Here is a 13,354-nt window from a genome sequence, read left to right as displayed (position 1 = left end):
TGCTGCAAAATGTGGAAATTTTTGTTATTTTTTACTGAGGGGGGCAAGAGTTCTGACTGGGGGAATTTTCCCCCATGCCCCCTGGCACCGCCACTGGTAATCGGGTGACCAAAAGAAACCCACAAAGTGATTAAGAATTTGTCACAGTATTCTTGGGAACCGGGAGTGTGAGATAAATAAACAGTAACGATTTCAGAGATGAGAGCATATTTTAAACTTTACTAATAGTAAAAAAAGTGAGAAAATATGTGGGCAACAAAATATTAGAAACTTTCAAGCACATGTACATGGTAATTATTAGTGATTATAACCAATCCCACCTAACAGAAATGACTAAAATAATGTGTTGTAATTAAGCAAAATGAGTCAGCTGTTGGGAATATTGATTTTGAGTTATAGCCAATAATATTATTCAACTTCCTTTGTATTTAATTGTTCTGTGCAACACTAAAATGACCATCTGGAACCGTTAAGCAAAATATAGCTCTGAGAATGGCACATATACTGAAATTAAAAACTGAATTTTGATTTTGGTCAACATCAAGACTCATTTAAGCTTGATTGAATCACATATTTATTTGCATTTCTGTAACAAATCATCCTGATTGCCATAATACTGGTGAATGCCAGACATAAACCCTTCAATTAACATGTAGCAACCATGGGCAAAATAAAAGCTTTTAGGCCAAAATAAAACACGTTTGTTTCCTGTAACGCGCGCATTACGTTTTTGACATCTTATTTTGCGCATTAGAAAAAATTTTAATTTTCAAAGAAAAAACAAAACAAAAAACGGAAAAATCACAAAAATTAATATAAAACACTACTGAAGTAAACATTACACATAACACAACAAACAAGCGTAGTGAAAAACTACTGGAGAAAACATCACAGGTCGAAAGGGGATCATAGATATTCTTGAATATGAAGAAATGTGATTTTTGTGTGTGTGTCGGAGAGACCCACTGTAAATTCCCATTCCAATTTTCAGCAAAAAAGCTAGTTTTTGTCATTTGAAGACATGGATCTAAAAAAACAAACAAAAAAACACATTTCGTATTTGACTTTTTTGACCTGCTACATTAAACAAACATGTTTTTTTGGCCTTATAGTCAATATACAAAGGGATAATTTATAGTTACTTTGGAGTTTGACAGTATGAGAAACCATGACAACAAAAATGATATCTCTATCATATTTGTTATGGTGGGCCAGCCTTAATCCCTCTGTGTTTATTTGACATCTTGACATCACCCCTTCATATATATTCCTCTTTGTTTTCAAAATTTTGATTCATTCTGATTAGTGAGCATCTTTATCCCCATAGTATGTCTAAACACTTTGTACAGTATGTATCGTTAATTGACTTTTCATATACTTATAAATTTTTGTATAATGCTTCAGCCATATTTCTGTATGTAAATATTAAATATAGTTTTTTTTAAATATATATGATTTTGAAAATTGTGATTGTAATCTGTTATCTAATTATATAATTTTGTATTTCTCTATGTACGTATTTAAAACCCTAATGTATGATCTTATAATTTGATTTTTTTTTTCAAACACAATTTTTTTGGCATACTTTTAATATTTACACATGTCCAAACTTACAACTAATTCCTTGTGTTTGTCAGGTAAACACAGCAAGTTTGACATAATGTCATAATTCACACTTTAATTCAAGTCCATGTTTAATGGGTAAAATACAGTGTAGTTTCTATCACATTATCTTATTGTTTCGGCATACATTGGACAGAAACCTTACTGAAGTTATTACTAATACAATAACAAAATTAAAATATGATGGAAATTGTACATTATGGCTTTAATATAAATTTGTTATACTGTATAAGTGGTAATTTTCGTGAGGGTTTTATTTTCGTGGATTTCACGAATGGAGTTGCATCCGCGAAATTAACACCTTGCGAATGTATGTAATAATGTATTGCAAGTATAGGGCAAAACAAGGCAATCGCGAAAATAACAATTGCAAAAATGTCTCTTTAACTCCAAATCGCAAAAATAACTGTATGCGAAAATTACCACTTACCGTATTTCGTCAAATAAACGCCCCCACCACTTTTTTCAACCCAGATGTTTCAAAAATGCCGATATTTCCATGCTATCTTGCGTAGTAAGCTTACCAAGTTGCGCCTGAGAATACTAGTCTCAGGTTGCGCACATGGTCCATAATAGCGTCAATAATTGGCGAAAATCTGGATCAGAAACCCGGAAGTGAGCCAGCAGTCAGTGTTTCTAGTTCAAAGTTCGTCATTTTAGCGTGTGTTTTTAGTTTACCTAATGATTTTAACGGGAATTATCGTTCTAAAATTGACCTTGAATAAACGCCCCCCTTGGGAAAATGACGAAATACGGTATACAGTATATGATTTTGGAAATTATGATTATCACAGGTGTGAAAATTGTGTGTGAATCAATAATTGAATATATGAATGAATATGATTTACAAAAAAGTCAGACTTATGTGTGTGTCTGACTTTGAAGTGCAAAATTAAAATTATATATAATAATGTTGGACAAATCAGTAGTAGTGTGATTTAGATACAAGGGATTTGATAGGGATAAAGATATTTTTTCTTACTGCTGAGATTCAAATATATATATATATATATATTTAATATTATAATAATATAATTACACAACCACATGTATATAATCTGCAATTCTACACTTGTAATATATTTTTTAATAATCTTAATTTCAAAATGTATTTTAATATGGACATACCATAATATGGATATACCTCATTGGTGCCCCCTGGACTTATCTAACATACAACTGTAGAACGTACATGTACATCCCTTTTGATATTGGACATTGTATGGAATGTATAATGACCATATAATTTATAATTATGTACTGATTTTTTGTATTATATTTCAGACAAATGAATAATAACAATTGTTTGGAGTAATGTACACACTGAATGAGCTGCCCTGTTCATTTGATAATTATTTTACTAAATGTTCTGACATACATGACTACAAGACAAGATATGTAAATGACCTAAATTTAACCAAAAATAAGAAAGTCTTCTGATCATGCCAAATATACCTCACCTCACCTCACCTCACCAGGCTGTGTTCGACCATTGTTGGACATAGCCCTCTTCATGATTCTTCCACTGTTCTCTGTCTCTAGCATTTCTTATCCATGTAGGTCCCATGTAGGCAGTAATGTCGTCACGCCACATATACAAGGTGTCCCATTCTTTGGGATTCTTTAGATAAAAATCTGAAAGCTTCAAAATCTGTCCAACATTTTCACAATAAAAAAAACCCACTTACAGTTAATCTTTTCCGTGAGCATGTGCTGCACATCCCCTTCCCTTGTCTTGTCTTTTGGTTATGTTTTGTTTAGCTAATTTCATTGATTTTAGGGAAAGCCTAACTTTTTGGTCTTCCAGCCTTTTCCTCCATATGTATCGTGTTTGTATATTTTTTTGATGTAATTATAATGTTCTTGATTTTTATGAAAATAAAATATGAATGAATGAATGAATGAATGAATTTTAATATTTGTTATTTTTGTGTTTTTTTAATGTGAATTAGTGAATTTTTAGTTATGTTCGCAGCAAGTTTAAGCCATGTAACATTTCCATAAAAAATTGATTAGTATTTCTTTTCCATAAAATGTTAGCTTTTACTGTCAGATATGACCCCTTTGAATTTTTGGTCTAAAAATTCTATGACCCCCAGTATATTAATGTAAATGATATGTACTTAAAGTGTATGTAGCTGAGAGGAAAAGCTGATGATCATTTGAAAATTTTGACTTTTCGTATCAAACATAATACATTTTTCCCCAAAAGACCTAAAAAGTTTGGGAGGAAATGTTGTCCATCATGAACATTTTGACCTTTCATATTGAAGATATATATTTTCCACAAAAAAAATCTTTAAAATGTTAGGTCTTTTTAAAAATAAAAAATTGGTGAAAATCATGTTTTTGTGATTTTTTAGTGCAAAATTGAGTATTTTTAACCATTTTTGGTTGGTCATAATTAAATAATAATAATAATAAATAAAAACACAGGGCCTAGACATTTATATATCTAGTTTTTTTTTGGGGGGTGTTTTTTTTTACTCAAGAATTTTTTTTTGTTAAATAGTGTTAAAAAAACACCTGTTTTTTATTTTGGGATTTCCCAAAAACTGAGCATTTCATTGATGCATCAAGTCTTTACCATATGTATATATACTGAATATGAGTAATTTCGCAGTTATGAGGTCCAAGTTCCCTATTTTTGTGGTGGAAAAAAATTATGACCGCATATTTCTGGTGGAAAAAAATTATGACCCCATCCTCTTCCCCCATTCCGAAGAAAATGACAGTCATGTCTGTGGTCATTACCGGGTTCTATCCCAATTTTTCAAGGAATTTCCCATTTCGCCCAGATCTGCCCTGCAAAAAGTTAGAGCTTATGAATATTCATTGCCAATTTTGACAGTTATGTCACCATCATCTAGCATGAACCCGATTATATGATTGGTGAAAAACAATCACCCTATAGCGGATAGACCAATTAGCTACGTTGTAAGTAAAGCTGGCCTTATCCTCATCACCACCGCAATGATGGAGACCAAGCCTTCCGAGAAGTCCGAATGTATGGACGAATTTCAACTAAAGAAAGAAGCTAATGGTAAAGATAGCAAGAAGAATGGTGTGAGATGGGGTCCTAATCATGCTGGTGCGAAAGAATTGAAAGATCTGTATTCCGGTGGTAAGTTACAATGCGTAAACATGGGTGTGACTAGTTTTGTCAAGTGTGCCGAATTCGACGACATTCATGCATTATACATGTTATATGTATTGTAATGTAAAACACATATGACATGATCATGATGAACATGAAAAGCTTACCTTCGGCCTGTTGTAGAAATGTCATCTTTAAAGGCCTATAACTCAAAAACATGCTAGTAGGGATTTATACGTTTTCAATATTACATTCGCATAGGCATAGACAGTAATTTTTTTGCGAGCTCGCCATGCGATTCTGCCTTTTCTGGCGAGTCACTCAGTCTCAACTTCAAGTAGATTTCTTGCAATTTGGCTTTACCATCCAATTTATATCCTTCAATGTACCTGTATATCTTATTGAAGCATATCCAGCGCGGTCAAAAAAGTTTTTTGAGGTTTCTGATCGTCATGATGAAACACTTTTTTACTAAAAGGACACAGTTTTCCCAGCCATTATTAAATATTAATCAGATTACGGTACCGGTACTCGTTGTTATCGACGTGACCCGGTCACCCGGAAGTAACTGATTAGTCTCCACCCCAGAGTGCAACGTGGCTGTATCGCGAACATACATTGACGACAGAAACCGGCTGTAAATGAGGTGGGTCATTTTGTGACTTGCATTGTTTCATCACTAAACACGCTTGTCGGATGTAGGGGGGTCGATGGCTTGGAAAAATTATCAGAAATTCCAAGTTTAATTTACTTCGATACATCGAATAAGATTTATATGATTTGGATGTGAGTACCGGTACCAGGGGTCACACATTAGCTCATTAGGTGTCTGCATACGACCCATAAATGAACAATGGCATGTTTTGAGCATAAAAAAATATCAAATTGTTTTCTTCATAGAGACCTAAACATTTTCAAATATTTATTTAGTATATGTGTAGTTACAAAAAAATATTTTTAGGTCTATTGACCTTTTGAATTTTACACGGCGGCTCTGTGAAAGCACCAGATTATTTATCAGCAAAGACCAGTGTCTGGATCCGCAGAAGAAATTAAGAAATTGCCTTTAGAAAGTGAGTTTTTCGACCCGATGCCAACGATGTAGTGAATTTTAAAGTTACTTTTTCTGAACCATGAGAAATGTATCTTTATTTTGGCACAACTTGTTTTTTTTTATTTTAAATTTGAAAATTTGATGTTTTTTTTCTCGAAATGTGTGTATTTTCCCATAGGAAACGCTGTCCAAGGGTGAAATTTTGATATGATGACTGTAGATGATGAGTTACCCTACTGTGTGCCACATGTGCAATCAAATTGAGACTCCTTTTTCCTGAATCTCCACAAAAATATCTTTCTTTTGACGTAAACAAGAAATTTCTAGGATGTTGGGTTAAAAATGGCAATATATTGAAACATTTGTTTTTTGGCCATTTTCCTGTGTATTTTCCCATAGAAATTGTTGACCTTACTTGTGAAGTTTTCATATTTTTCCATTTCTGGAGTGTAGTTATCAACATATTATGACCAACTTGTTGTTTTTATCTGCTGCAGTGGTCCAACTTGAAGTCCTAGAGTTGTTTTACCTTGAATATGGATGTACAAAGTTGATATTTTTATTCCGAGGGTGTCCGTAACTTGCTGTTTCATTCTGTAGCACTTTTTTTACATTGAGCGGCAATTTCCTTGATTTTCTAGATTTTTCCCACTTTGGAGGCAATTTCTCACAATATTTTGATGCACATGAAGCTTTTGTTGTTGTTTTTGTGTTTCAACCCAAGGGTTAGAGTTGGCTTAGTGTAAATGCAGCCATTCACAATTCATATTTTTAATCGGAGATTGTCGTAAATCTGCAATTTTATTCTGCAAGGGGTTAAAATGAGAGTGCGACGATCCTTGATTTTGGTGTTTTAGTCCATATTTGGAGTAATCTTTTTCAAAAACTGAAGCAAATGATGTACCTCTTGACATATCTATGTTGAAAGACTCAGTTATACAGCAACTTTAAGTGAAAACCGGACATAGGAAGCATATAATTTTGATTTTTTAAGTCTTCAAACATGCCATATTGTCGAAAACATGCGTTTTTATCAAAATCATGCTGAAAAACAGCCATTTTCGAACTTTTAAATTGGCGTAACTCTAAAAGCGCTTTATCCAATTTGAACCATTTAAATTGCTATCTTCATCATTTTGCAAGATGCTTCTGAAAAACTTAATGCCAAACATTTATATTGTAGATAAAAGAATGATGTGACCCCCCTAAATTTGCCAATATCATATAAAATTCACTGAATTACCGTACCAAAAAAATTGTTGACATGTATGATGTTTGAGTTGCGCAAAATGTTAAGTGTGTAAATCCCATTGACACACAAAATGACATAAGCCAGTCTCTGTGTACAAATGGCGTACACGAGACTGGCAAGCGAGTCTAAAAACATGCCTGGTGACTTGCTCCGAGTTTTGTTGGAGCTGGTCACATTTAGGCAAAATTTCTAATACTTGAACATCAAGCAAACTTGTGTACGCACAGACATTTGCGTTGAGCGAACTATGTCAAAGACCACACGCTTATGAGGAATATGACGCAACAAAGCTCATGAGGATTGATCAATCACGGTTCAAATACAGTCGTTGCTAGGCAGGGGTAGCGTTAACCCCGATCGGGGTGAATGACCCCTAAATTAAAAAAAAATATTAATTTTTCACCTCTATATTGGGAATATGTGCAAGCTCGGGGTGAACTCTGACCCTCTACTTTTGGACCTTACTCCTACCCCTGACTACACTGCAAAATATTTTTCACCCCGAGATTTAATTTTCACCCCATGTATTTGGATTTTCTGCAAGCTCGGGAGTGAAAAACACAGGAAAACAACCCCCGACTTTCGGGCCTTAATGCTACCCCTGTTGCTAGGTAAGGTTGAGGTTGGGTGAATGTAGGTCACATGATCCTGTTAATCTGTTATTCCACAAAAAGTACGCTGACGCAGAAGGTACATCGTCTCATGATCTAGAATAAGATATTTTGCCTATGTAGATATCTTACATTGTGTATAATCTTGCACTGTATTTCAGCTAGGGCGCCATGGGTAAAAAGTGAGCGCAAGACATGTACAAATACATAAACTTCAGTGATGCAACCTCAGTGGCCATCATTTGAATAGCTGCATGTACTACGTCACAACAGAAATTAACACAATAGAAATTAGCATCTCATGAAGGGATCTGGAATGAGTGTTTTGAGCGTTTCGACAGTATTTTTTGTGGGACATGAGAGCACATCAGACATATCGAATTGCATTCTGAATACGAAGAATGTCTTTCTGATATCAAATAAATTTTATTTTTGAAATTCACGATATACAAATTTTATGACAAATTATTAAAATTTGATATTTTTCACATTTTTGATATATAACAGTCCTCGAAGTAAATTTTATCAATCTAATGATATATTCTTAAAGTGGCATGTAGCTGGGAGGAAAAGCCGACGATCAATTGAAAATTTTGACTTTTCATATTGAAGATATGTAAGCCCCGGCAAAAAACGCAATCTCGGTTTTCTCGCCGCAATTCTCGCTATTGAGTAATTATCTCGCTTTTACAAGCAATAAAACAAAATCATTGAGTTCCATGCCGTGTTGACAATTCATGTCATCAAGTAAGCTTTAAAATGCACTCACCAGTGTGTAGTTTCAGTGCTTTTAAGCAAATTGGTCTCTAAAATGTCATGTCAAGGTAATTGAATACCAAATTATAGTAGTTTATTGTTAAATTTATTAAACTGAGAAAGGATTTATAATGTAAACAACATATTGAGGTGGAAATAATTGAATTTCTGTTTACGTTTTTTGTCTTTCGATCGTGAGTCGGGCGCCATGTTTACATACATTGGACTGCTTAGACTCCCAGAGGGCAGTATTTTGTTTTATTTAATTTTTAATATTTCTTTTTTTGGCGGCGATTTTCCGGGAAAATCTCGGTTTTTAAAGCAAATTTGGGGTAAATCTCGCTTTTTGTATTTTCATATCTCGTTTTTTGCCTTTAAAAATTGCGTTTTTTGCCGGGGCCTAAAGATATGGATTTTTTTGGGGGGAAAAAACTCCTTATCTTCAATACGAAAGGTCAAAATTTTCAATTGATCGTCGGCTTTTCATCCCACCTACATACACTTCAAATATAAATCATCAGATTTATAAAGTTTACTTCGAGTACTATTAAATATAAAAAATATAAATTTTTAATCATTTGCCATAAAATGTGTATTACATTGCAAATTTCAAAAATTCAAAATTATTCGATTTCAGAAGGACATTCTTTGTATTCAGAATGCAATTTGATATGTCTGATGTGCTCTAATGTCCCACAGTAAATACTGTCCAAACGTTCATACCCCATCCCTTAATGCACAACCATTCATAAAGATTGACCTGCTTTTAGACGTAATGAGCTCATACATACAGATGGTTCAGGGGGGTGAGTTTTTGTGGCACTGGATGCGAGATTCATGTGTATAAAACTTTTTTTAGTTGTTGTGGTGTCGTGAGAAAGCTGGGTAACTGGCATTATGTTACGTACTGGTGCGGTACAATAAAATTTCTGCTGTGTTTTTATTTTGAGTTACCGTACTATTACTTGCATATTTTTTTCCAAAATTTTACAGTACAAGTGACATTGGACCAAGTGGGAATAAACCAGTGCATTGAAGAGTTAACCCAGGTTAAAGCAGAATAAAATTTAACAAATTGTATTTTTATGGCTTTCAGGGAAGCGTGTGCAAGAGTTAATCTCAGTGTCAGTGACAACCACCTTGTGTATCTATATAGGATTCAAACTTGTGCACAACTTCAGTGCAGACTACTGGCTTTCTTCCGTCCTTGCAGCCTGTAAGTATAGCATAAAATGTGTTCAAAACTTCAAATCATATTAAGAGTTGAAAAATTAATCAGGATTAAAATACATCAGGAAATTCATGTGTTCATTCTCAGTGCGCTTGCGGCACAATCGATCATGATTTTCCAGACAGCTGTGTGGCCTGTGTTACAAATAGATTTGCGACTTGCTTTTCGAGATGGAATTTTCCAGCTAAAAGTGTTACTAAAAACAGATTGGTGACTCCTTTTTCGAGATGGGCAAAACAGCATTGCCACTAGCAACAGAGTTACTAAAAATAATTTGCCGACCCTGTATTTTCTCGAGATGTATAATTAGATCTCATTATAATTGAGGTTGGCCAATTTGTCCATGTGATGGACATCTACGGTGCTGATCTTGGGCTGGATCGACCAACACTAATTATAACACCTCATAAAATATTCATGAGCTAATGAAGCCAATTTATTGGTCAACCGCAAGCAACAAGAACTATAGTTTTGATTGTATGATTGTCTTTGCAATGATGTAAATATATACAGTCCAACCTCTCTTATCTGGACCTCTTTTATCCGGATCTCTCCGTTATCCGGCTTTGAAATCTTCACTGGAAAACATGTTTTTGATAATTTGACACCTTAATTCCATGTTCTGAATGCCTAGAATGACATATCTTTGTTTCATAAAGCACTCAAATGTCATCTATTAGTGCTATTACCCCATGTTGAACCAATCTTTTGTTGTCACAATTTCAGTACTTGGCCAGTCAATGCAGAATTACATCTAATTCACTTATCTGGATTTTTCACTTATCCGGACAATGCTTGGTCCCACCATGGCCGGATAAAAGAGGTTGGACTGTATCACTGTCTTGAATTTGGCCTTTTCCATTTCATTTTCCTTTTAAAGTTGTAAAAAGTGTTGTAATCGATATAATTGTGTTTTGTTACAGTGGGAGGTATTCTTTTGGCTGACTTTTTCTCTGGCCTTGTACATTGGGCAGCAGACTCTTATGGCTCTGTCACTTTGCCTATTTTTGGAGCAGTAAGTACATATTTTATATCTCTTGTCAGGAATGCATAAATTTATAATTGAGGTATAGCAGCGCTTTGATGTATTTGTGTTGTAAGAAGTGATGATGTGCAATTTCCATAAAGAATACATTGTAGATTCTTAATTGTGAAATTCCACAAAATGTTTGTTTTCACTATTATTATTCCTCCTTTAAATTTCGAGCTAAACAAAGGGGCAAAACCAATCAATAATTTCCTTCCAGCACCAATAATTATCATCAACGATGGTTATTAAGCAGAGCTTCATGCAGTGACGTATTTTAATAATCTTACGTATAACTAAATACGACTAACTATGACTTATTTCAGAAGCAAATTCTTGACATACATGACAGAAATAGTCTGAAATAAATTCAATAAATGTATGTACATTAGTACAACAATATTGGTAATGTCAATGACAAAGAAACCTTTTGTCGGCAGAGTACTACACCATCGTAAGTGCAGTAGAATGTAATAGCTGCCTTTTGTAAAACACCTATTATTTGCAGCACATCCCCTCATTGTAAAGTGTTGATGTTCTGTATTATTTGCCTGATGGCCACTAAGCTAACCCAAAATATCACCTTTACATGTAGTTGGGTGTTTTTCTAGTGTTATTGGATAAAAGTAGGTACATTTATTGAAATGTTGCAAATGGCAGCTATTACATTCTACTGCACTTACGATAGTGTAGCACTCTGCCGACACTTTGTAAACATCAAAAACATATAGTAATAAAAAGTTGGATAATGCTGCATACTAATGACAATTTTTGCTATTACTTTCCCAGGCTTTCATCCGACCATTCCGTGAGCATCACATAGACCCAACAGCCATTACCAGACACGATTTCATAGAAACCAACGGTGACAACTTCATGCTACCTCTGCCTTACTTGGCCTACCAGGCCTATAAGCTTACCACCTACAGCCCCGATGAGGTCCGGCAAATCTACTCCTTTGAGTGCTTCATGTTCCTCCTGGCTCTCTTTGTCATGGCAACAAATCAAATCCACAAGTGGTCTCATACATATTTCGGTCTACCCAAATGGATAACTGTTCTACAAGACGCACATATTATTTTACCCAGAAAGCACCACCGCATTCACCACGTAGCGCCGCACGAGACCTATTTCTGCATCACCACGGGGTGGCTGAACTATCCGATGGAAAAGTTTCATTTTTGGACTTGTGTGGAGAGAGCTATAGAGGTTGTAACTGGTATAAAACCGAGGGTTGATGATTTGGCGTGGGGAAAGAAGAGCAACTAGCAGTGGTTAAGTGTCGGTGTCTGCAAAATGAATATCATAAGCAATCTCTGTAGTACTGTATCGATTTGGGAAATTTTTGTGAGGTTTAATATTTTTAGCATTTTTGGTGGTTAATATCAGAATCGGCGATTTAGAAGCCCACAAAATATTTTGACCCATATGCTTGAATGTGCATTGTGCAGCTGTTTGAAACTCTGAATAAAAGAAACCGAAAAACGCTTCAAAATAATTAAAATCGCGACAAATTAAATACCGCAAAAATATCCCGTTATACAGACCTGTATGTCTGTTGTTGTAATATGTGAATGAAAGCTGTAATAAGCTAAGTCAGTAATTCAGAACAGTGCATTGTGGGTAAAATCTTGGATAAGAAACTGATACCCTGACACAATCCTCCCATAAACAACTGTGGGAATGAACTTTGACCGATCAGAAATTCCAGTTTTATTTTTCATATACAAATTACAAATCTGGTACGTCTATTTGCTTCAATTGATCTTTGTTAAAAATATGAAAGTTCTGTGGGGACAATCAGACCCAACAGTTGGTAAAAAATATTTCAAAAGGTTTTTAAAAAGTGCAAAGTTTGTCACCATTGAAATACTGTGTGAGCCTGGCCACAATATACCACCAGATTTTTACCCAGAATGCACTCTGTTCTGAATTACCAAACTAGCTTATTCATGCAGGGGTGTGATTTTTCTGGATTTTTTTTTAATTTTTTTTTTTTTTTTTTTTGTCGCTTTTGGAGTGGCCCTGAACCAAGAGCTAAATGCTTAACAGAGATGGGAATTTTCAGTTTCCGGATATGAGAAAATCTCCAATTTTAAAATGAAAATTCCTTAGAACCCTGACTGGATGATTTATAGACACACTGGACTGTGCAAAAATGGTGATGCAATTGTGTATGTGAATGATATGATACTGGAAGTATGTATTCACAGATAATAAATGTTTTTATACTATAAAGTGAAGTATTTTAACAGTTTCTCATTTTGCATTTTACCCCATGAAATTGCATCTCCAGTGGTGCTCAAGTGTGTAAAACCCCTCTGGCTTGAGGGGCTTCGCCCCTCGGCCCCACCGGGCCGTTGCCCCTGGATTCCCACCAGGGGCCCTTAAGCTGGCCCCTGGACCCCGGCCTGATTCATGTGAGGCAAGTCAGTAGGCCTTTTCAATGAAGCCCTGAGTGTGTAAGGCACTGTGAGTTATCAGTCTTCTTGTTCTGCCGCTGTAACAAACACAACTCTGCATTCATTTTTACTAAGCATCTGCACTTTTATGGTTTTAAAAATAATCATGTACAGCCAGCGGCTATCAAATTTCAAACAAATCTTTGTCCAGAATCAACACATTCTGCATTTGAGGTGAATGAAATTTAATACTTGTGTCAATATTTGATTTATGGACAATATTTCCACTATTGTCAAATTA

General features: G+C 34.9%; 1 protein-coding gene across 1 annotated transcript; it reads left to right on the top strand.

The window, feature by feature from the left end:
• The first annotated feature begins 4,554 nt into the window (after positions 1 to 4,554).
• On the top strand, positions 4,555 to 12,600 carry LOC140135767 (plasmanylethanolamine desaturase 1-like). The gene is made up of 4 exons (XM_072157384.1): positions 4,555 to 4,747; positions 9,490 to 9,609; positions 10,548 to 10,639; positions 11,441 to 12,600. Exons 1-4 carry the CDS (start codon positions 4,597 to 4,599, stop codon positions 11,918 to 11,920), a joined length of 843 nt encoding a protein of 280 aa, XP_072013485.1. The 5' UTR covers positions 4,555 to 4,596; the 3' UTR covers positions 11,921 to 12,600.
• Positions 12,601 to 13,354: the final 754 nt, after the last annotated feature.

This window comes from Amphiura filiformis, chromosome 16, assembly GCF_039555335.1.
Source record: "Amphiura filiformis chromosome 16, Afil_fr2py, whole genome shotgun sequence".
Lineage (NCBI taxonomy): Eukaryota > Metazoa > Echinodermata > Ophiuroidea > Amphilepidida > Amphiuridae > Amphiura > Amphiura filiformis.
This window is presented reverse-complemented; position numbering and strand designations above follow the sequence as displayed.